This window comes from Cimex lectularius, unplaced genomic scaffold (genome assembly GCF_000648675.2).
Source record: "Cimex lectularius strain Harlan isolate CLEC.00 unplaced genomic scaffold, Clec_2.1 scaffold250, whole genome shotgun sequence".
In the NCBI taxonomy this organism is placed as follows: Eukaryota; Metazoa; Arthropoda; class Insecta; order Hemiptera; family Cimicidae; genus Cimex; species Cimex lectularius.
The window spans coordinates 188,930-214,665 of NW_019393130.1; the positions used below are offsets into that span (position 1 = coordinate 188,930).

Here is a 25,736-nt window from a genome sequence, read left to right on the forward strand (position 1 = left end):
AATTTATTTTGTTCTGCCTTGCCGAACAGTAATCTAGTTAATTGTAACTGATTTCTCGCAGGATGATAAAGTAATTATTAAAATCTAAAGAAAATCTTTAATGAATGAACGTCTTGTTTGACGCTGTAAAATTTACAATTAGCGTCCATCCTTTCCTTATGACTTGTTTTACCACTTCGATATGAAAAGGTTAAAAAGGAGGCAGCTCTTTTACGGCCGTTCCCATAGCGACCAATATTATTGGGCTGTTGTGCAATCTCCATTTTACCAGATCCCAAAAGTAAAGGGTTTCTGCGTGTGACAATCAGGAATCTCACCCTGCATTGACTTCCACCAACAGGTCTGCTGTTTTTTCTTCTTCTTTACAACACACTTGTTTCTACTGATTCGAAATTTATACTCCACCGGAGCAGAGATCTGTCAGAGGTCCTAATATCGTTGTAGTCCTTGCATTTCCTAGGTGTAGTTGTTATTCTATTGTTTCTTTGATTACATGGTTCATCTGGTCTTTATATTTCCACTCCCGATGGTAGGGATCTCAGCCTATATTTACTTCGCACGAACGTAGGACATGTTCTGCTTTTTCTCCTTCTTCCTGGCAATAACCCTTACTACGGTTCTAGCCTTAGTACGCCCTTGTTTGGTAGTTCTTCTATTGGTTCTTGATTAGCTTTTTATATTAGGTCTTGATTTTTCCACTCCCAAGAATAGGAATCACAGACTCCTGCATGGACTTTGTGCCAACAGAGGAGAATTTTCGCTGTTTGTTTTTCTTCCTGGCAATAACAAGCTTGTTTTTATTGATCCGAGTTTGTACATATGTCACCAGAGGAAGATCCGGTCAGCAGTGCCTTATTATCCTTCTTGTCTTAGCACGTTCTAGTTTACCAGTTCTCCTATTGATTTTTCGATTATCTTTTTCCACCAGGTCTTGATTTTTCCACTCCCAAGGTATAGGCCTCACAGCCTGCATGGACTTCGCACCAATAGAGGACATGTTCCGCTGTTTCTTCTTCTTCCTAATATCTGCACAGTCGAACCGGCACACGGGCACTACTGGGCCTGTCTTCACTTGCGGGTTTTTAGTTTCTGCGATGGTCCTTTGATAATTTTTTTCGCATGCCTCTGTCCTGAGCTAGAGTCCCATTGAGCGGAGGACTTATTCGTAATCCGTTGTCTAATGGATCCTCGTTTTTGGCAGTTTGGTAAGCCACAAAAGGGTTCAGGACCAATAGGGTTCATTCCTTGGCCAATTTATCTGCCTCTTCGTTGCTCCTTTGCCCAGTGCGCCCTACCACCCAGACAAGGGTAATTTCGTTATTTTCTCCAATGTCTGACAGAGCGCTAATGCAGACCCAAACGACTCTGGAGATTCTTAATTCTGAGAGATGGAAAGCCAGGGCTTGAAGGATACACATGGGCGCCGTTGAACAAGCTTTGGTGAAAAGCCTCAAACTTATCGAGGAGCTCTAGATGTATAAAAAAATGGGCACAATAGTCCAATGCTGGTCATTGTGTACAGGTCGTAAAAAGGCCGGCTACTATATAACCTGTAATCTATCTATAGGTTTAATCTCATTTCCTTGGTATGTCATTTATATTTAGCCGATTTTTTAATATAAAAACTGATATTTTTAAAAATCTAGCATTATCGCAAAGTAGTTTCCTTCGTCGTGTAATTACACCTTCTTAACGTTCCCTAGGACGGAAAAACCAACGAAAAATCCACTAAAAGGACAGTTAAGGAAATTAATTTTAACACAAATATGGAGATAAGAGGAAAGTAATTAAACGATGGCGGGAGGTTAGAAAACAATTTGAGGGCGCGTTACCCTGGCAACTCCCTAGCCACCTGATCGCAACCCCATTCACCTCATCCATTCACCTCGTCGAAACTGCCTAACTAATGGAATCGAACAATGCAGCCTTTTATAAACGTTGGAATACACAAGAGGATAATATTGGAACTTCGAGTCCTTTAAAGGAAAAGCCAAGGAAATTTTCCTTTGGAGACACCAGTGAAAATCATGGTATGGAAAGTATGTAGTCGCATTGATACTCGGTTGTTTACGAACTAAGAAAAAACTAAATAAAAGAAAAAGAAAGCAATAAAATTAACATCACAATGAAAAATCACGAGAAAATATTTTCCTGGTACATACTCCGTTAGATAAGGAAAAAATAGAGGCAGTTGTTTATTCATCAGCTGAACATTCCTAGCAGATGTTATTTTCAATTTCAAAACTTAATCATTTAAGGAATAGTACATAATAAGTAATTTTTAATGGATTTTTTTCTGTGGAAGACACCTTTTAAGACAAATTTTAAAGAAGAGATTAATGTTAAAAACACCAACTTGTGTCAGGATTTTTCGAGTGAGCTTTAGAAGATGTTCAAAACATTTATTTAGATTGAACAAGTTTTTTGATTTCTTTAATAAATCTTTTAGCTACAACGATTACGACTCCAGAATGTCTTTGGTGAATATCTCTTTGTGCTTGGGGGATGTGCAGCCAGTGAGGGAATGGAGCCTTTCGATCATAAAAGGCGCGTCCCATTCGGATTGGAGCTTCATAAATATTTCCAACCGGCTTCTTACTTTGTCCTCGGACTGCCTGAAGTCTGCGAACCTGTCCTCCTCGATGCAGAAAGCGCAGGGAGTCAAGGGTTTCTTCAGTTTCTTCAGCAGACGCCGTTCTTGGTTGACGATCCGTATGTGCCGCAGCCTCTCTCTTTTGTCTTTGGGTAATAGGTATTTCCGTTTTCCCTTTTTGTCCGTGATGAACACCTTTGGGAAGAGCTCCGGATGGTTGTATTTGTATTTGATGAGGCCGTCGGAGATCATTTCTTGTATCCTGTACAAACACTCGCCCACGAGGTCGACAGTCCGCCAATCGGCCGGGTTCACGAACAATTTCTTCAGCGGCGTACTCTCCACCATCTTCTGCACCGCGTCGTAAATGAACTTGTGATAGGCCAGGATGTAGTCGAGTTTCTTTTTACAAAAAAGGAACTCGTATTCGAGCTTTTTCGCCTCGATCTCCAACGTGACCAAGTCCAATTCCCGTTGAATCCGATGGTTCTTGTTCATTTCCAGAGAGTCCGCCACGGTGTAAGAAACTAGTTTAGCGAGGTAAAAGTTTTGTTCGCTTTCGTGGGCGTAGTGGATTAGAAGTTTCAAGAAGTTCTGATTGTCGCTCAAGCACTCTTGGATGTACTTCGATATCATGTCGAAATTATCTGAGCCTTGGAAAAACACGACTACTTCCATGATGTGCGGCTGGGTGTACCTCAAGTAACCTTTCATCTCGTTTTCATCGTCGGTATCTTCGCACTCGTCGTTGGCGCCGGATTTATCGTTAACTTCTTCTTGAATTACCCTCCTCTGGTTTTTAACGGTAAAAAGTTTGGCTCTGTTCTCGAATCGATAGTACAATCTGCTCAGGTCGCCCATTAAAGTCCTGGCCTTGTCCATTTCTGCGGTTCGGCGTTCTTTAACGGCAAAAAGAGTCTGCAACGCTTCCTCCCTTTGGCTGAAAGCGATCAAAGCCTGTTCGATCAAATCGATCATGTACCTCTTTCCTCGCTGCAAATGGTAAAGACATTTTTCCAGTTGTTCTCTCGTTATCACTCTCTCACTCAGCATGGAAGCGACGATTTTTCTGCTTTCTCCAGCAGCCGCGATCGCTTTATCCTTGAGCGTAGTAACGACCCAAAGCTTGTTTTCGTACCTCGGAATCGTCGATTCTACGTACTCACTCGTCATATAGCGATGTGGTCCTCCATTAGGCTTTCTGTTCCTCAGTATTATCGCCTTGTTCGCGTAGCACACTTGTCTTTTTCGTTCTTTCAGACCGTCTCTGGTGTTTTTCACCTCCTCTTTCAAACGCAGCCTCTCGTCGACTAAGGTTTTGATGAAATTGGCCGCCTTGCTGTCGATCTTTTTATATGTACTGGAGCCTATACGCATACCAGCCAAGCAGATGTTGTCGTGATCTTTGACCTTTATCATAAAATTATGCTTGTCGGTTTTTATCTGGGAATTGTACAGCTGCCAATATGGACGAGAATACGTCTTGACAATTCTGTACCTACGTCTGACTCTGCTCAGCTCTATCTGCTCCATCCTGGCTATCTCCGCCGGATCCCTAGAATCTGTCATACGAAGCCTCCTCTTGGGGTTGAGGAACTTTTTGACGGGGAAAGGTTCCGTCAACCTCTTGTAGTCGAGATATCTCACCATTTTTACAAGAATTACGTCAAAAAGCACAAGGAAAAGACAACAAATTTAGAAACCGAAATTTCTTAATAAAGCATATAATTAATTGTTAATTTTTATGAAAATTTTATTTATCATATGTTATTGTCTTTTTATTTTTTAATGCATGTTTTTCTTCTAAACTCATGTTATATATTATATATTTAAAAAAACATTATCTATGAAAAGAAAGGGAAAGAATTATGACATTAAAAAAAGAAGAGGATGACAATAGAAAAATGTTCAAATCAGTTACATATTTTGTTTATGTCATGGGTGGCATCGCGACATCTAGGTTATATGATTCAGAAAATACGATATTGCAGAAAAAATGAATAAGTAATAAATAAGGTACTTTGGACCTTCCCATCAAGATACAGGGTATATTAATAAATTTCAATCGTGTAAAATAACTCCATAGAGGTTTTATATAATCCGATTTCATTCCTCTTGTGCTTTGAAGCAATTGGTATTTATGTTGCGCCTTCACTGAACCTAATGGGTGGGTCCGTCTGTACTCGCCTGATTTTGATGTTACGCAAATGTTTTCGTTCAACTTCAGCCTAACCTGAAAGTTATAGAGAGAACTACGGTAATCATTAATTATCGGATGATTCTGGGTACTTAAGTTTAAATGAAATATTGGGGAAGAAAAATGTTAAAAACTTAAAGCTTAGATTAGTAATATTAGAAAAACTAAAGTATTGCAGTGAAGTTAGTTACGACATATAGTTATTATAACAATATTGTATACATATCTCTTTTAGCTATAAATTGTATTTAGGCGGTTCAGTCAATGATTCTGTTTTAGACTATTTCTGTGGCTTTATTCAAGAAAGGTGGTTGTTTTTCTAGCTGTACGTAAATAAACAGCTAAATAATTTAGTCTTGGAACACCCAATATGCATACATTCTTCGGAGTCAGGAATATGAAGACTTTTATCGTAACAAATTGTATTTTATGTTAACTATAAAAGAAAAAATTTTGTTGTTTTTTCTAATTTTTTTTTATTGGACAATATTTGCAACCAATGTGGCGTCACTGGCCGCAACGGTTTAGGCGTTGACACGACGCTCATCACTGTAAGGTAAAGGTTAGAATCCAGCGGCTTTGCATTCAAACACGACATTCTTATAAGCTTTTCTTTTTTTTTTTTTCAAAAATGCACCCCGACGTCCTATGCTGTTGCGAATCCTCGCAAAAAAAATTCAACCGTCAAACTGTTTTGTTTACTTTAATATCATCCGTTAATAAGGACGCTATTCTAGGACAAATAATATAGGACGCTATTTCAAATAGTGCTCCGTTATATCTGAGCTTGGACATTTCATTTAGCGTTACCGTTCATGTTAACGTTATACAAAATTTATCTAATGTGAAAACGACGCGAGGTATTAAACTCGAAAAAAATATGACGTATTAAATAAAATTATTCACTTTGGCATTCGACTGAATTTTCATAAGTTTTACATTAATATCTTGTCTTTTATTTTTCAACAATAACAACGACTCCAAAGTAGTTTTTTCTTCACAATTCAATCAAAAGTAGACAAAAACATGCTTTTACAAGATAGATGTGTTATTTTTAATATGACAGGTTCATTTTTATTTATTTGATGTATGAAATTGATAAAGGGTTATCCCATTTTAGCACGAATTCCAATTGGTCTATGGTTAGATTGACTGAAGAGATTGACATCGAAATCGCGTGGCATTTCTTGCTTCCTCCCTCGAAGAAAAGTACTGCAGTTAAAAATAAAAATATTGTACAGCAACAGTGTGCTTTTCATTGAATTGATTGAATTATTTTAAATTTAAAATTTCGCAAATGATGTGGTTTATTCTAAGAAAACTTGCTTATGTTAATTGTACACTATCCATAAAAAAAAACCCGACTACCTGGTTTTTGAATGAAAAAATGACCCAATTTGGAAATGCTTATTTTCTCAGCATTTTAAGTCACAGACTTGTGCTAGCTGTTATTTTGTAGACAAGTTTACGGTGAACAAGATGGCTTTGTTGAATGTTTTCCCACCATCGGTCATTCATCAGTAAATTCAAAAATTCGGGAATACGTTAATTTTTGAACGTTTTACAAAAACTTAAAATTGAGCTGTAGAGCCAGTAAATCGCCCGAGAGCGGCGCCCTATAGTAATAAGTATGAAATTTTAATAAGCCTATAAATGGTTACCTTCCTACCTGCCCGATTTCTTAACTTTTTAGATTTATTCGCAATTTTTGGGCAAAAACGTATTTTTTTACCAACCAATATAACATAGAAAAAATCGCTCATCTCTCTCCCGATTTTCAAGCGTGCATAAAATAAAACGTATTAAACGTATTAACGTGCATAAAGTCTGCAACTTTCTTTCCGAGGACTTTTTCAAAAAGTGAATATGGAAACCTTCCAACCGCGGTAGCCGAATGGTTAGCGTGGGTTAAAAAAAACACAATCGCTCATCTCTCTCCCGATCTTCAAGCGTGCATAAAGCCCTAAAGTCTGCAACTTTCTTTCCGAGGACTTTTTCAAAAAGTGAACATGGAAACCTACCTACCGCGGTAGCCGAGTGGTTAGGTGGGTTTAAAAAAAAAAGAAAAAAAGACAATTATCACGTTGACCTTTCGGGATGCTTCTGCTGTTTACCTCATCACGAAAATTCAACTTTTCCTTCTCATTTCACAAGTGTTGTTTGGTAGTTTGGCTTTGAATAACGTATTGAAAAGATAGGTATGTGTATGCTAAAATCGGGAGAGAGAGTGATCGGTTTTATACGAGAGTGATTTTTTTTTCAAAAGTCGCGAATGGACAAAAGTGGGAGGTGATCAATTGAAAGCTTAATAAAATTTCCTATTGACTGCTATAGGACGCGGCTCCAAAGATGATTTCCTGGCTCCACAGCTCAATTTGAAGTTTTCGTAAAAAGTGCAAAAATAAATATGTTATCGTATTTTTGAATTTACTGTTGAATGACTGAAGTTAGGAAAACATTTAAAAAAAGCATCTTGTTCAGCGTGAAAAGTTCTAAAAAATGAGACCTAGCGCAGGCTTGTGACTTAAAAGGCTGAGAAAATATGCATTTTCAAATTTGGCCATTTTTTCGTGCAAAAACCAGGAGGTCGGTTTTTTATGGGGAGTATATAAAAATTATGACGGTAGGAAGTTTTTTTTAATAAAAAAGCCGTAAATAAACTATAAAAGGACTTACGTTGACTTTTCGACTTACAAATTTTCAATGCACTCTGGCAATGATATTTTACAACCCCCTCAGAAAATGCCGGGACGGGAATGAGGAAAGATTCCCCCATTTCGATCCCCCTCTTGATATGACAAAAAAATCCCTTCAGTCCTCCGGGTAGGAGATTACCCTGATGGGCTGAGCCCATTTCCCCATCCCAATTCCTACAGGGAGGGCGTAGATGTCCGAGCATTTGTTGTGGCCAGTGGACCCTGATCTCGGAGAGTGAACATTCTCTTTTCTTTCGTGTTGAACCGGCTGTAATAGATGTTCACCACAAATCGCAGTAACAAGATCGTTCCTTGTTCATTAAGTAGGACAAAGCCATCTGAATTACACATTTACACAACAAAGAAAGAAAACCCGATGAAAATGGCAAGAATTTAATCGCGTAGGTAAGAACATTAACTTTCTAGGTGGTTCGATTTTATTTGAAGCAATCTTCCAAGCTTATTAATAAAAGATTTACTTTCAAATGAGAACATAAGATTATAGGGTAATAAAAGCTTGTGTTATGGCCTTATCAAGTCTGGAGAGAAAGTAAGCCAGAGAAGTAATGCCCCCTCTGGGAACTACCTGATCTATCATCCGAACTCTCAGAATTACACCCCCTGAATGCAAAATCCAGAATAAATCATTGTAATTTTTTTTCTTTCGAATGGCGTCTTTGTATTGGGTTGTCCGGAAAATAATGCAGGATTTTAAGTTTTCATTAAAAAAAATCTATATAAAATATTCTGTTTACGTTTACAGGATTACTCATTNTGGGAAATTATTTTGATTAAAGAACATTGCTTTAAAGTAACTAGTTTCTTTTTTTTTGTTTAATACCAAAATCCTGCATTATTTTCCGGACAACCCAATATATTTTGTACATACGGCCCATTTTGGGGGGGTCCGCGGTTCGTACAAATATTACCGAGAGGAAATTGGCAATGGAAAAGATTTACAGCCGAAGGAGTCCCTTGTTGTCACCTTCATTACTCCCTTTTCTCTTCTTTTTTTTTGTTCCATTTTTCACCCTTTCCTCTGACAAATAGCCGGTCACGTCTTCTACTAACAAATTCGGCACGATGTGCCGGTTTTCTACGATTTACCACCTCTTCGGCCAACTGGAATTATTTGCGATTTATTTCATAATACGAAAGTTTACGTTTTAAACACGTGACAACGTGTCTAAAATTTAAGCATACATCTTATCGTCACAAAATAAAAATCCACATGGAGCCAAATTTTCTTCTTTTTTCTGCAAAGATCATCTATAATCATCCTCCTCTGGTTGTTCCAGGAATGCTGAAATGATGGCAGAAACATTAAACAAACATGACAGACATTTTTGAACAATGTTTAAACCTAATAAATTGGTCTTTTATGACCGTTTTGTTATACCTATTTTAGAACGAACGGATAATTATAGACTGCGCTGAAAATTAAACCTTAAGAAACAAATAAACATGTAAGCTAAGTCATAAAGCACAAGGAAAATTAACTGTCAATCCAGTATCTGAAATGCAAAGCCAGGGTGCTACAAGTATCAATTCTTGGCCTCATATTATTAAACATCTATATTAATGATTGTGGATGGAAGTCACGATAGCTCAAGCGGTAGAGCAGCGGCATATTTAGCCGAAGGGCGAGGGTTCGAATCTCGCTCGTGACACTGACTTTTTTATCTCAACCAAAACCTTAATTAAAGATTAATTTCTTGAAAATAATTTATTTGGTCAATCGGACCAAGAAACCATGATAATGATGTCAACAATTTAAAGTTGCCAATTACATGTTTAAAATACCCAGACATGGCTTTTTTCAAATCTTCATTTAGAAACGGCACCATCACCAATTATTTACTGAAAGCCCTTAAAAATGCTTTAAATATTACAAAAAATGGAACATTAAACCAAAATTATTATTCAATAAATGTAGGTCCGAATTGTCATGTAACATACATGTCGATAAATTTTAAATGCAATGGAAAAGCTACGTAAAATATTCAGGGATGAAGTTGGCTCCAAGCTGACTTAAACCCACCAAATTAACCTTGTGACAAGACCATTGGAGTACTTCATAAGTGTTCCCTTTACTAAATAAAAATCGGGCTTGAATGTTAACTTAATATAACCAGAAAATTTCTGTTAAAAAAGTGTAGAGAGGTGTTATTTAAAAAATCGTTGACTTTTAAATGGTTATTACATTATTATTTTTATTTGGATGTTGTACATTGCCCTGAGGAAGGTCAAATATTGAGCCGTAAGCTTGGCAACTGTATAATACAGTGTATGGATTCAATGAAGGACCACATACCCAATAACATCCCAAACCAGATTATAATCGAAGTTGGTCGATAACTGAACCTCTTAAATGTTAATAAAAAAAAACAGAAAATTTTACGAAATCATGTGAGAGTAACCATCTTCAGCACATAAATCAGATTTTAATTATAATATTTGCTCACTCAATTATAAAAAATATAAACATAAGAGAATGAAGCGTATCTTACTATAATTTAATCTTTCAGTTAAAAGTTTTTGTTTTGTTTTTTCAATTTTTGCTCACAATAAGCAATATTGTAAATAATAGAGTGTGAGCCTGAATATAAGTATATATATATTGACAGAGAGAGAGAGAGAGAGAGAGAGAGAGAGAGAGAGAGAGAGAGAGAGAGCGAGAGAGAGTGCGAGTGAGGGAGAGAGAGGTCATTGGTTCCACAGAAATTGAGCCAAGCGAACTAAAAAATATACATATATATTTTTTTTTTTTTTCATATTATTTCAAATAAAATCAAGACTGTACGTTATTTCTTGCCCGCTTCGTTGTGAGGCCTTTGTTGGCGTTATTAAGTCCCTCCTGGGGTTACAATTGTCAATTCCACATTGTGTAGGAAATGAAACTCTCTCTACTATTCACTTCCTTTCTCATACTTCATTTATCAAACAATCGATTCTAAGACAACTACAATATTCTTTTCCATTCCCTAAAAATTTATAAGGCTAGTAAATATAGTATTTTTGAAAAGAGTTAAAAAAATCTCAACAGCTATACAAAATGTACTATCGACAAAAAAATAACAGTCAAAAATCAATGTAATGCCTGTCTTCTAAACCCCGAAACTCATTTGTCGGTAAATTCCCTTTTGTTTTGTTGATCAAATCAAAATACATAAAATTTCATTAATTCGTACAACAGAAACCCCTTTCATAATAATGTCCCTTCATAACCCTTCATGACAACCCCTCTCAAGACGTCTGAAACACCGGTGGACAGAAGTTCTGGATCGATAATGAACGTTCTTTTCATTAGGAACTCTCCATTTCCATTAAATGAACCTCGCCGGTGCAATTTAAAAAAAAATTAAATATTGCTTACTGGAAATAATTTATTTTGAACTACCATGCAATAACAGCATAAAAGTTGATCAAGTAATCCTACTTTAATGTGAATAACAGTAGATAGCTAAAATATAACAAACACGTCTAAGTGCTTTGATCTTTGAAATTTCGTTAAAAAACAATAAGATTACCTAGAAAGATATTTTCCACTATTTATAATGCTGTAAGTCTTGGTTTACGGTGTACAGCTATACAAATTTGAGTATTTCCCGAATATATGAAAACTGCAAGGTTTCTTTTCACGTACCAATTCTAGCAAGTAGAGAAATAAAATACAAATTACGACATTAAGCTGTAAAATGTATTGTTCGGGGTGTGTAATACAGAGTGTCCTTCATAGATGAATTTATCTTAACCAATGAAACCATAAAAAATACGTGTTTAATATGTTTTAGTCTAGTTTTAAGTATTTAACTTTTTTGGAGAAAAATTATACAGGGTACTTCAGGTCTAATTCAACTCAAGTACGACCCTCTATATCCAGACCCATCATTTTAAAGGATTTTTTACACTGAAAACAATGGTGCAATCGGATTTTAATCTATTGCATAAAGATGCAAAGATTTGCTCTTTTTAACCACTTTTCATCGGTGCTCAGATCGATATAGTGGCCAGGATGTGAAAAAGTGAATTTATACAATGCAAAAAAATATATTTTTTATATCCACTCAAAGTATTTCTAATGTCAGAATGTAAACCATAAAGTCAATTAATGTTTACTTTAGCGAAGAAGTAAATTATTTAAATTACAAACGAAATGCGTTTTTTCAAACTTTTTGCCATAACTTTGTCATTTTTTGACAAATTTAAAATCCGATTGCACTATCGAACCAACCATGTCAGGATGTATAGGGGATTGTTTGCATGGAATATATTTAGTTTTGCAATTCCACACCATCTTTGAGCCAATGATGTTTGAACTCAGTGCTTTGGTGGCTGCTTGGCTGTACGACATGATATATTCTCGTCAAACAAAAAACTTTTGTTCAGATGGATCTGGGTAAATCTCTCAACTGCATGACACTGGTGAATTTTCCCATGAGTTACAGTATATACCTAGACATTCATACTTTTCCTGAAACAATCCTTACCACCTATGCAGGTGATACCGTCATCATATGTTCTAATAAAGTTCGTATCATCTCAACGAGAAACCTGCAAACCCACGTCATTTCCCTTGAGCAGTGGTTCAAGCGGTGGAAGATGACAATAAATAAAGAAAAATGTGAACATGTCACTTTCACCCTTCAGGGAATAACTACTGCTCCTACCTATTAAAATAGTATCCCACCAGCTAATGTATGCTATTTTGGACTTTACATTGACAACCATCTTACGCGTCTCAATAGACAAGAGCTAAACGGACGATTCAGACTTCTTCTTGCTGGACAAACGATCAAAACTGACCTTAGAAAAGAAAAGATATGTAGCTATTTTGAGACCCATTTGGAAATAAGGCATCGAACTTTGAGGTTCAAAAAAACGTTCCAAACTCCAACGTATCCAATCCCTACAATCAAGATTCCTTCGAACCATCGTCACTGCTCCTTTTAATATAGCCACTCTTACCATTCACAATGATATTGTTATCCAATATGTCCTTGAAGTAGGAAAAAACCACCACGACAAGTTTCACAAACATTGTACAGTCACACAAACTCTCATGTCAGAAACCTTGCTTCACTGGCCTCTCTCGACTTCCTAAATGATGGTGAAAGTCACTACTAATGAATAGTTTCTTTTTTTCTGTTTTATGTATAATTTATGTGTTCATTTTGTTTTGTTTTACGCTCTATTATCAAATTTCAGCAAAGAATTGGCCCAGGTATAAATAAATATTAAAAAAATAAAAACTTCTAAAGGGACTCTACGACCCCAAATGAGAGGGAAAATATTCATAGGACTTGATCTGTACTTTTCAACTTCCAAAAGTAACTGGGCATGACCGAACCTCAGTGATGAAATCGTCATCACAAGATTGAAACAGCATGGGGTCCTTTCTGTAATATAATTTTTTAATACATACCAACTGGTTTGTTGTGTTACGTACGTTATAGAGTCTTATTACTTAAGTCATTAGTCCTTCTGACGCGAGGTCTTGTCAGTCAAAAGTTTCAATTGAGAATTAGCATTTCAGCATGCAAAAGAATTTAAAACGAAAACCTAAGTTGGACTTCAAATGGGACCCAAACACCTTCAATCGAGGAAAGTAGGCAGGTGGTCAAAAGGAACCATTCAATTCAAAATGCAAAGTATTTCATTTGTCGGACTGGTTTTTCCTAACAAACGGAAAGCGGGTTCGTACCGGGTGAAAGGACTTATTAGCAAGTTCGAACAGTGTGCGACACCCGCAGTAAACACATTCGAGAGGTAAATTAGATTCTAAAAGTAGACCATAGCCTAAAACGTGAAATCGGAATTCGCGCGAACTTCAGCGATAAGAGAAATCCGTCTGGATAAATTATAAGTTGTGTCATAACTAGAGGCTTTAGAGTTTGTAAGTTCATAATCGGTTTAAGTTTTTAAACGTGGAATCTGTTACGTTCGTGGCATTACTAATTAACTTTAATTAGCACGAAGCCACCTCCAGATATTTCATACGGTCCATTATTTCATAAATATTGACACGTATAACTTTTTTTATCAATATATAATTTTATTGGATCTTCACCATGTCTGGCCTATTGTTTAATGATAAAAGCATGTTTACGTTAACATATAATTTTTTAGCGCTGTCCCGATTAATTTAACACGATGCGTCTTTTACTGTATCGTAAATCATAAAGTGTGTCCCACTCCCCCTTGGCTCAACTTTAAATTGGATTTGTGCAATTTCAGGTCGGGGGAGGGTTGAACATGCGGTAGGGGTTGCATCCGCTCTGGAACAAATGCGGAGAGGGACGCTATCGCCGATAATATGTCGGTGCGAGGGGTCCCACGCCGGCGGAGTTATTTTTTAACAGTATGTCTTCTTGATAAAAACCGGAGTTAAAAATATAAAAGGTACACGCTGAAAACGAGTTGGGGAAATATTTTTCAATTTACCTTTTTCGATCGGAGTTGGGTGTATCAGCTGAAAAGCCGAATCGCCATCTAAAACAGAAACAAACTATATTAATTTATTATACAATTTCACAATAAAAGTAAAAAAGTGGTTATTTAATAATAGGTTTATTAAAAAAAATTAGCATGGCTTGTAGAGAATGGTTGCTCGATGTCTCTCATATTTGAAGTGTCATGCCTTGGCTCTTAATGGTGAGCGTGTAGGAATGCTTTCCTACATTCAAATCATACTGAAGAATAATAGTGGGTTTGAACAATAGATGTAGTTTCTCCTCAGGGTTATTCTGATCGACTACACAATCAGTTCACTAAAAGCAATGGCTTGTAGGAAAAGATTCAAAGATCCTTCCTCAATACACATTTCATGTCAATTATTGAAGTCAAGTTCTCAATAAATAAAAATAGAGAAAAATTAGTCGATCAGTCCCTTAAAATGGAAGAGTTTCATGGCTTGACTCTTCGTAGAGAGCGTGTATGCCAATTAACATGTATATCTTTTCTTGTCTATAGAATAAATAACAAATTTAAAAAAGGCGTATTTCATGTCTTGGTTCTTCATGTAGAGCATATAGGAATGCCAGGAAGAGTACTTGAGCAAAGCAGTTTCTAAGCTCCATATACTGATTTAATTAACAATGCCTTAATAATAAATATAATACATTCGTTTTATTATAATTTGTGCATTTTTTGGTTTATTTTTCACTGACAATATCACACCATTTGCACTATAAATGTTCCAATTTATTATCTTTTTAAAAAGATAGTTCCTACTCACAGTCAGTTGTATTCAACGATCCGGATTTCAAGCTTTCTTCTTCCCGAACAATACTTCATTTTTGCATAATAAATGTACACTATGCCTATGTAGTATTATGCCTACAAGCTACTTTTGTAACGGATTGTCTTACACTATAAATAATAAAATTAAAAGAAAATCAAACTTTCAAACCTTGGTTCTTCATGAAAAATGGTTACAACTTCATGTCTTGCGAGATGAGAACCGTTCTTCAACACAGCAGTTTATAAGCCCCATGAATAATTTGGACATTTTTGTCGTTTATTTTGCGCAAACAATATTTCACTTTTTTCACAATAAATGTATAAATTATTATGCCTACTGGCTACTTTTGTAACGGATCGTCTTATGCAATAGGTAATAAAATGAAAAAATCAAGATTTCAAATCTTGGTTCTCTATAGAGAGCGTGTAGGAAAGCCATGCGAGATGAGAAGCGTTCTTTAACATAGCAGTTTATAAGCCCCATGAATATTTTGAACATTTTTGTTGTTTATTTTGCACGAATAAGTGTATAAATTATTAAACCGATTAGCTACTTTTGTAACGTTTTGTCTTACACAATTAATAATAAATGTGTGTTTCTTAGTGACCTGTTCTTGTTCATAATTAATTGAAGTAGTGAGGAGTGGTCAACAATGAAGTAGTTTAGAAAAACTCCTTTTTCATTTTTTTAGCCGAAGTTTCGACCTTTACTCGGGTCATCTATAGGGGTGCAAAGTGTAGTGCATTCTTATTGTGTCATATTGGTTTTGTGTGAAAGGGATGTGAAAATAGGACATCACAATAACGGCACCACACTTTACGCCCTGAAGATGATCCGAATAAAGGTAGAAACGTCGGCAAAAATGTGAAAAAAATGTTTTTCTGAACTACTTCATTCTTCACCACTCCTCACTACTTCAACAAATTATATGTAATAAAATTTAATTAAATCAAAGTTTCAAATCTTGGTTCTTCATAGAAAACGCGTAGGAATGCCAGGCGAGTTGAGAATCGTTCTTCAGCACAGCAATTTATAAGCCTCACGGACTGATTTCGTTAATAATTCCTCGCTAGGATGAAAAATAATATTAGTGGCCAAAAGTACTTTTTATGTCAAATTACAGCCCTTGTCCGGAGATCATATTTGATTTTATCACTAGTAGATACCAACCTATCTTGAAATATCGTTCGTAATAAAACAGTAAAATTTTCCACCTCCTAGGTATTTGGAAACGAGACTTGGTAAATGAGAAAGCCAATTTATCTTTTGCTGCATCCCTCTTTCTTATGACCAGTGATTATCGTGGTTTTGATAAGCCCCTGGTAAAAATTTCGCCTAGTCTAGGCTTATAGTGGCCCAGAGAGAGAGAAATTGATGCAGAAAAGTCATGAACGTTTCTCAAGGAATAAGTACTATATAAAAAATATAAATAAAATATCCTCCAATCGATTATAAATTAATCTTTAAATAAATCAACGCCTTGGATTTGTCCGAGATTAAAAGTGTCAAGGGGGAAAGAAATGTTTATACAGGGTGTTCGGCCGTGGGACGCGGTCAATTCCTGAAGGGCCGTAATTTCTCTTAAGGGCGCCAAGGCGGTTAATAAGAAGCCGTAATTTGGCTCAGGTTGTTTCAGTCGGGAGCTACGGGGATGATCCCACCCTCTCGAGGATAAATTCCCTATTGATTGCTTTCCTTCTCCCCAAAGAGTGTTCAATCACTTCTACAGTTATCACCTCCCCCATTTCACGGCCGTTCCGCAAAGACTTTTACAATCCAATGTAAGGAAGGGATCGACTCAGGCACTTTTTTATTCACTGTCGTTGATGTTTTAATGCTAAGGGCTGATTCAGCAATTGTAACTGATTGTGGAATGTTTCCCACAAAGTGAATGAAAAATTTAAACTACAGCACAAAGTATATTTACAATAAGTAATTTGCTATTACTCGTAATAGATGTTAAGAAACAATAATTAACCGTAAAGGTAGACATTTGATTAGCTAAAGAGTTTAGCCGAGATTAGTTTTCTTTGTCAATTGTACGAGTGAGTGAGTGAGAAATAGAGAGATAAATAGATATAGAGAGGGAAGAGAGAACAGGTAGACAGAGTGAATAAGCATGTGCATGAGTAAATAAGTGAGAGAGTGAACATGTGAACAACTGACTGAGCGGAGTCACTAGTAGGGTAGGGTATACGGATAAAAGAGACGGCCTCAAAGCCTTCTGCACCTCGCCTGAAAAGACCTATTGTGCTTCCCTGTTTTTTGTAATTCACTGGCCAGCTTCAGGTTTTTAATCAGCCTTCATAGCTTTGCCAGTGACTCCTTAGTATAGGATCTTGCTTGCGGTTTTTCCTGTCCTAGTTGCAAGAGCCTGCACCTACATAGACCTTCACCAAAACATGAAATATGTTCTGCGGTCTCCTCCTCTTCATGGCAGTATCTGCATCGTGTTTCTTCTGTCTGTTACTCTTATCCAGTGAATGTGCTTTCTTAATGGGAATATCCTGTCAGGGCAGAAGGACACCTTCCTTGTGGGCCCAGGCAAATTCCTACATCAACCCTGGTGCCTGAGGGTAACCAATGATGGAGGCAAAATTCCCTATTACCTTCCCTATCCTTCCTTACCCCTTTCCTTTTCGCTCCCCCTCACCACACTCCTTTGGCAGAGGCTTCCTGGGTTATTGAACCCGCACCCCTCAGGCAACGGGTGCATCAGTGGGGGTTCGTATGGACTCGCGGGTGGGCGATCAGTCTCACCTTGAAAATAACACTGAACCACGGGAGTGGAGTGTCCAAGCGACTCTACTAATTGAGGTTGGACTCGTGGTGGTCTTGGTTTGTAAACAAATTGTACCTTAGCTGGTGGGTACCGGCCAACCGAAGCCGGAGATAGTGGCTTCTCTATTTTTCCGAGGGTAGTGAAAGGCACGGCTGAAAGGTAAGATATATGGATGTGCCGTTTTCATGGCACTAACGAACTTGGTTAGCATTGAACCACCTCAGTAGCCAAGGGATGTGACCAGTCCACGCATGTAAAATCTTCCTGATGTTCTCTTTGAGAACACTGGACGTCTGAGAAGCCCCTTCAGGAATACGTCCGGACGTTAAAGATCCTCATGGGTGTCAACACCCATGAGTAAAGTTGGGAGCATCTGTCCGGTCAAGAGTCCAACTAGAATTCTGGTTCGGTTGACGTTGCCTTTCAGTAAACCTTTTATAAGTTTTGCCGACAGTCCTCCTATGAATCTCTTCGCGTGCCTCATAACTGTGGTATTGTTCCACCAGGTTTTGGACTAATTAAGGATCCATTTTAAGATATATCACCTTTTGCGACAGGATGCTAATCCATAGTAGGGTTCAGGACCGGGAGAGCCCATGCTGGCCCTCCTTCTTTGGCCAACATGCCAGCTTTTCGTTGCCTCTATGCTCCATGTGCCCAGGGTCCCATGCCAGGATCAGGTCATTAGAGTCGCTGACTTCCGTCAGGGCCTTTGTGAAGTTCCAAACCCTATTTGCCTTCACCTCGCATGAGGCTAGAGCCCTTAAAGCTGCCTGATTGTAAGAGAAGATGGAACGTTTTCCTAGCCTTTTTATTTCTCTGTCGCAGTTCAATTGCTATGATTTCCGACTGGAAAACTCACATTTACCTAGGCTTACCGTCAGTTCGGTCTCTGGGTTCATCCCGAAATCTCCAGCTCCCGGGCCGAAGTCGGTATTGGAGCCGTCAGTATACAGCAGCTTCCCTTTAGCGGAATCCTATGAATCAGTCAGTAAGTGAGCTAGAAACTGAATCACTAAGGAAAGGAGTGAGTAAGTACATAAGTTAATGAGGAAAGGAGTGAGCAGGTAAGTCAGTGTGTGAGCTAATAATTAAGTAAAGAAGTGAGTGAATGAACAAGTAAGTGATCGACAAAGTTAACAAGTGAGCGAGTCTGAAAAGCCCAGTTCCTAAGTAAGTAACTGAGAAAGAACATGCAGATAGAGTGAACAAATAAATGAGTGTGTGAATGAGAATATCAGTGAGTGAACGGATAAGAAGTGAATGATCGAGTAAGTGAGATAGAATGAGTGGTAGAATGACTGAACTAGAAAGAGAAAGAGTGAGTAATTTGGTAAATTAATAAGTAAGCAATTGAAAAGGCAAGAAAAAAAGGAAACGAGTGTGTGAATGGAGTATCAAGTCAGCGAGAAAGTGAACCATTAAATAAGCAAGCATATGAGAGAGTAGATGTGTGAATGAAGGAGTGAGCAAGTGAGGGTATGAGCTAAGTAATACGTGGGTGACTGCAAAATTAAGTGAGCTGGAAAGGGAAAAGTGAGTGAGTGACACACTGAGAGCGTTACTAAGTTTAAAGAGAACGATAAACACGAAAAGAATAAACGGGTGAATAAGTAATTGAGTTAGAGAGCGAGTACTTTAATGCATGAAAGGGTAAGAAATGAATGAGTGAGGAACAAGGAGAATAATGATTTACATAAGTAACTATGTAAGTAAGTAAGTCAAATAGTGAGTGGGCAAATAAGTGAGTGAATGAGCGAGTAAGTGAGCTGGAAAGTTTATCAGTAAGTAAGCGAGTGAATATGTGAATGAATGACAACGTGTTCTATTTCATTGAGTGAGCAAAGGTAATAGTACGTAACGAGTGATTTAGCAAGTAAGAAAGTCAGAAAATAGTGTGATTTGAAAGAATGAAAGAAGAGAGGGAAAAAGAGAGAGAAATAAAAAACAATAGTAAATATAGGGAGAAAGAAAGTTAAAACTGATGGATGGAAAGAGACGGAGAAGAAGAAGGAAGAAATGTAAAACAGGTAGAGCAGACGAAAGAAAAACGTACAATAAGAAGAAGAGAAAGAATAAACGAAATGAACAATACAGAGAATAGTAAAAATAATAAAAGGGAATTATACAACGTAAAAATTTAAAATATAGCATTGTCAATAGTATTACATTAAAGTAATTCGTGTACAAACGAAAAGAAAAGATATAAACGCAAAAATAAATGTATCAAAAGTAAAAAAGAACGACCGGGGCGAATCTCATTTCATGTACAGAGCAATCTTGGACGCAGACACATATAAAAGATCCAGCATTAAATAAAGCTCAGACATTTATTTCAAGCATTTTCCTAAAAAGCACCTCTCGAGAGCGCGGAAGATACAAAGGAACTCGAAACTAATTTTTCATCCTGTTATCAAATACAAGGGATGTAGTTAACATCATAAGTATTTGAAGGTTTTGATTACTTAATAATAAAATCGCGTCTTTCTTATATGAAAATAGAATTGCTGCTTAATCCTTGGTGATATATTAAGCATGTCAAACTGAATCAAGATACAAGTATAAGTAACTAAGCATTAAATGTACGGTACATTGTATTTAAATTATGCTAAATTTGAATTTTTATTGTGATATTTTAGTAAATATTCAAGGTTAGCTATTATTTCCATTCAAGGGTTAAGGACATCGGTAGGTGTCATGTGATGGATGGGTAGGCGTAAACGAACACCTCCTGTTCCGGTAGCTATGGAAATTGAGAACAGATGACATGTAAAGCCATGACATCGTGTTTTCTCCTTCGTATCTGATAATAATTTCAATTTTTAACTACACATTTTACAAATTTCTTATTTTTTCTAAGTTATGTAATGTTTGAAATGACTTTTAGGTTTTAGGTTGTAGGCCAAAATCGAATGCTTGGCTATATTATTTTCAATTAAAAGGGAAGCAAACTGGAATTCAGTTGAAAATTGTTCAATAATTATTCTCGTCTATATACAGCAAGCAGGGATTTTACAAATGTCAGCAATTTCGTCTCAAAATTGTAAAATGAGGAGGTGTTAGCAAAGGTCAAAAGGTGTGGGCGAAATAATATGTTTCGAGCTATCTGCCAGCGTATAATCCATATCATTTTAGCGGACATTTCAACATGGTTGGTAGAACTTAAAACAATTATTATAATTGCAATTTGTAAAAAGTTCATTTTATTGTAAAAAATAATTTGTTGAAAACGTGAGGAGTTATAAGAATGAGGTAGTTTAGAAAAACACCTTTTTTTGCTGACGTTTCGATCTTTATTCGGGTCATCTTCAAGGCCTGGGTAAATTACGAAACATATATTGATTGGAAGAAATACAATTTAAGATTTAAATGTAAATGTGTGTTTCTAAGTGACCAGTTGTTTCATAATTTGTTGAAGTCGTGAGAAGCGGTCAAGAATGAGGTAGTATAGAAAAACACAGATTTTTTATTTTTTTGCTAATGTTTCGTACTTTGTTCGGGTCATATTCAGGGCCAGGGTAAATTGCAAAACATATATTGATTGGAAGAAATACAATTTAAAATTTAAATGTAAATGTGTGTTTCTAAGTGACCAGTTGTTTTATAATTTGTTGAAATCGTGAGGAGCGGTCAAAAATGAGGTAGTTAAGAAAAACACCTTTTTAATTTTTTTGCCGACGTTTCGGCCTTTCTTCGGTTCATCTTCAGGGCATAAAGTGTGATGCTATTCATGCGGTTCATATTAGTTTTGTGTGAAAGTGTTGTGAAACATGAATTTGTATTATGCTGTTTTTATATAGTTGTGACAGGGTGAGAAATTTGGTGAATCTGGGCAATTTTCGTTGACCATAGGCGGTTTTATGCAACTCAAAGGATGTCGAAAATGGGGATATTCTGGATTGGATTTGTGATTCGGCATTAAATAATGGAAAGGAAGTTAATTATTAAGGGCCGTAACGAAGGAAAAGCAAATATAAAAATAAGGTTAAATAGTTCATCAGCTTTAGGATGTTGGCGTAGCTAGGCTGAGTTTGCATGTATCAGTTCTGTAATTATGCTGTTGTGTCACTGTTAATATAAACCATTTCTAAAAAGTTGCGTTTAAATTTGTTTTTTCCATTTTTCGTATTTGTATTTTGTCGAAATCAAAGTTGTTTCGTTTTTCAAAGTGGTGTGTGGTCATTGCTGTGGGATTAGTTTTCGGTGTTTTACAGTTACATACGTGTTGTTTTTTCTGTTTTACCAGATAGTGCGATGTTATTTCTATGTATGATGCTGGACAGTTCATACAATTAATTTTAACAACTACATCAGATTTGTAGGTTGGTGGTGTTGGGTCTTTGACTTTGAAAACATGTGTGTGTACTGTTTTATTGTATTTAAATGTTATTTTAATGTGTTCTGTGAAGAACAAAGTGTGAACGAATGGAATGGATATGTAAATCGGTTTGTCTTTTATGATTGTGTTGATGATGGGTTGTACTGTGTAGGATTTTTTTTTGTGATGTTCTGGGATATGATTTTTTATTATTCAGTTGATTATGTTTTTAGGGTAGGTGTTGTTATGTAAAATTTGTTTGTATGATTGAATATTTTTTAGGTGAAATGAATCATGACTTAGAGATATGATTCTGTGTAACAATCTTTTAGCCGTGTTTATTATTGTGTGTGGGGGTTGTTATGTATAATGGAGGTAGCGATCACTGTTCATTGGTTTTTTTGTACCAATCTGTAGTGCCATATGTTTTTCTTATTACGAGTGTGTCTAAGAATGGTATTTTGTTTTCTGTTTCGACTGTAAAAAAATAACAATACAAATTATCAATGAAATTCTAATTAAGTATTGGAAAAGGAATAATTTTTCCATATGACTTCGCTTTTGTAATTGTCTAACCACTCGATAAATGTAAAAAGATCATTTGTGACCATAGCCATAAATTGTTTCAACGTTTACCCTAATCTATCAAGCCTTGAATTTCCCTGAAATTATTACCCCCCTCCCCACAGGCGTACATATTAGTATTTTCGCATTTCCATGGCTAATGGATCCTATAAGCGAGACTGGATAGAGGGAATAATTTTCGTCGTAATTCCCACATAGAGCCCCATTTGAATATAGGAAGTAATAATCTTCTGTGTTAACCGTGCACATTGGGTCAGGTTGGCTTCAAACGGATATTAACGGCTTTAATTTTGAATCACTAAAACAGCCCGTTTAATTGTCAGTAACCAAAAAAAATGTTCATACAATATTTTTCATAATATTTCTGCTGGAAAAGATTGATTTCATTAGCAGAAGGGATTAAATATCGCCGTTTGCGTTTCAAATATGCCAACCGAAGGTCAGACAATCGAAGATTAAATTTCACGCCATCCTGAAAGGTCAATTCATGAGTCTTTATTCATTTCATTTATAACTTGATCTATAATAATAGGTTGCAAATAGACTAGGGTGATAAGACCAAGTTTATTAAAACTATCATAAACGGCAAGGAAAGAAACATTAAAACGAGATCTCTGTTTAAAAGTTTGCTCAATAAGCAAAAAACAAAGTTAAAATAAATAATCCTGTTTGGCATAGGTTCTAAAAACTTTCCTTCACCCTTATAACCAATCTTTCAATCTTGACATGTTTCTGGTAAAGATTTTTGCAAGAACGATAAGCAGGTGGACATCTGAATAGACTAAAGAGATTAGTTTACTAAGTCAAATGTACAAATAAATAAATGAACTGAGTAAAAGGGATGGAATAGCAGAGAAAGAGAGATAGATAGGTAGGTAGGTAGAGCGAGAGAGAGAGAGAGAGAGAGAGAGAGAGAGAGAGAGAGAGAGAGTGAGAGGGGGGAAAGAGAAAGAGATGGAAAGGGAGAGAGAGGGGGAGGGAGGGAGGGAAAGGGAGAGAGAGAGGGCGAGGGAAAGAGAAAGAGAGGGAAAGGGAGACATAAAGCAAATGGGAGGGTGAGNGAAGGGGAGAGAGAGGAGGGAGGGGAGGGGGAGAGAGTGAGAGAGAGTGGGGGGGTGAAATTAAGTCGTGATTATATTTTCGCTTCGAACCAAAGACACGATTTGAACGTAGTTTTACATGAACTTTTAAATTCAGAATATTTAGGTTAGTTTGTAGTGTGATTTTGGCTGAGGTCTTAACAGATTGTATTGGAATCATCCAACTTATGAAGATCAGTGCCTGTCCCTGTTTATAACCCTGATACAAAATTATCAACTTTTTGGCAAGTATAGCACGAGTAGGATTTAAAGTGTTTTTGCCTTGAGCCAGATGGAACTGAATAGTCGGAAAATTTATGGTAAAAATTGTAAGAAATAAAACCATTTAATATTCTTTTTGTCTAAGGTTTTTGGGTGAGATGAAAAATTAGTGTTGCGAGCAGGATTCAGCCAGCTAAAGGTCGTGGGTTCGAATCCTGCTAGTGATATTAATTTTTCATCTCAACCAAAAACCTTAGATAAAAAGAATAATTAATTGGATAAATTAATATCCAATAATGGAATAATTATGACCATTAAACAAATATGTAAGAAATAATTTCTATTGTTTGGAAACAAAACCACACTGTAAAAATTTTGCAATTTTTATAGCTCATTACTAGTTGTAAAATATTTAATTATTAGAAAGAATTGTGCTTCTCACTACATCTGGTAGAATAGAAACTGCAGAGTAGATTTTTTTTAATTGTAGCATTACTGTTTGTTCAGTCGGCGAGAGTGGTTCAGCAATCACGAAAAACTTGCTGAAATACAACCTTCTTTTCACCCCAAGCCTCCGGACTTAAAATCTAATAAGAACATGTGCGGTGCATTTCAAAGAAGGCTTTCAGAGCACCAACTGCAGCCTACAGCAGTCGAAACTGCCCCTCTGGGACGCGACGAAGCGATAAATCAACCATAACTTCATCATCTTTCATTGCGCGGAGGTTGAGGGAAACCATTAACGGGATAAGGAGCGTACATAAACATAAAATTGATTTCAAACAAAATATTTTTTTCATAAGGCGTACAATTGCAAAGTTGTGGCATGTTTTATCTTTTATTAATGTATATTTTGTTTTCTATCCACCGATTCCTTTCATTTTGTTTTCATAAGGCTTCAACCTAACTTTATCTTTTACCATTAAACTTCTGTGATAGTACGTCCAACATTTTTTAAATACACAGACATCAAAAAATTCCACCCACTTGTAATATAACTTGATTTGTATATATTTTTATATATTAATCAAAGTTTCACGTTTTTTAACGTTTAATAATTGAGTCTTTGTCTAAAGAAGTTTAACAAAATGTAATTTGCTAATGAAAATGAATAATAAAAAAAAATTTAAAAAAGACGGACAGATAAAATTTGTTTTAATTATGTTTTAGATTTTTAATTCACATTTAAATATCACGTATTTGCTCTTATTGGCTTAATGACATCTCGAAGACGCCATTCGGCATAGTTTCTACCAGTCTGGAAATGTCTCTTTGCTGGAGGTTAGCAGTAGAAGAGGTTTCCTGGTAATGTAATAAAAACGGACGCTCAATCCACTGAATCGTGAACGCTTAAAATAAACTCCGTAATAAAATTGGACGCCGAACCCACTTTCAAGTAGAAAGGCATATTTTCTACCAGTCTGGAAATGTCTCTTTGCTGGAGATTAGATCGTTCTTCACGAAGAGATCTTTTAAGATCGTGGAGTATATTAGGATGTGATGGACGTGCTCTTGTTCGTCTTTTGAGGTTATCACATAAATGTTCTACGGGGATAAATTCTGGAGAACGGGCTGGCCGGGCTAAGACCCTGATGTTTTCCTGTTCAACGTAGGTTTGTAATACGCGAGCGGCATGTGGACGGGCATTATCTTGCATTAGAATAGGATTGTCGCCGATTTCATCGAGGGTAGGCAACGCATGATTTACAAAAATTTCATCCACATAATGAGTGGCCATCGAAGACTTTCCACGAACAACATCCAACTCTGGGTGACTCCCCATTCCAATTCCCGCCCACATCATCTCTGAGCTACGTTAAAAAGAATGTCTGGGAAAATTACAGGCTTTGTACCTTTCATTTTGCCTTCTCCACACTCTTTCACGCTCATCTGGAGATAGTAGAGAAAATCCACACTCATCTGTAAAACGTACAGCAGGCCAATAGTCCAATGACCAATGGCTGTGTTCTCGCAAATTCTGGTCCTCTTACGGGGGAAAAGCCATCAGTCCATACTGATCT

At 36.6% G+C, this 25,736-nt stretch overlaps 2 protein-coding genes across 4 annotated transcripts in view; both read right to left on the reverse strand.

The window, feature by feature from the left end:
• LOC106668656 overlaps window positions 1–25,736 on the reverse strand; it is a 191,453-nt gene that overhangs the window by 106,269 nt on the left and 59,448 nt on the right. For all 3 annotated transcript variants that reach the window (XM_024229914.1, XM_024229912.1, XM_024229913.1), the window contains exon 2: window positions 13,931–13,978. The gene's annotated coding sequence lies outside the window, so the exon portion shown is untranslated. The remainder of the gene's footprint in view (window positions 1–13,930; window positions 13,979–25,736) is intronic.
• On the reverse strand, window positions 2,379–4,339 carry LOC106668676. The gene has a single exon (XM_014397650.2). It carries the CDS (start codon window positions 4,241–4,243, stop codon window positions 2,459–2,461), a length of 1,785 nt encoding a protein of 594 aa, XP_014253136.1. The 5' UTR covers window positions 4,244–4,339; the 3' UTR covers window positions 2,379–2,458.

Coding starts and splice junctions, on each gene's coding strand:
- LOC106668676 (XM_014397650.2), bottom strand. CDS start 4,243: ATGGTGAGATATCTCGACTACAAGAGGTTGACGGAACCTTTCCCCGTC.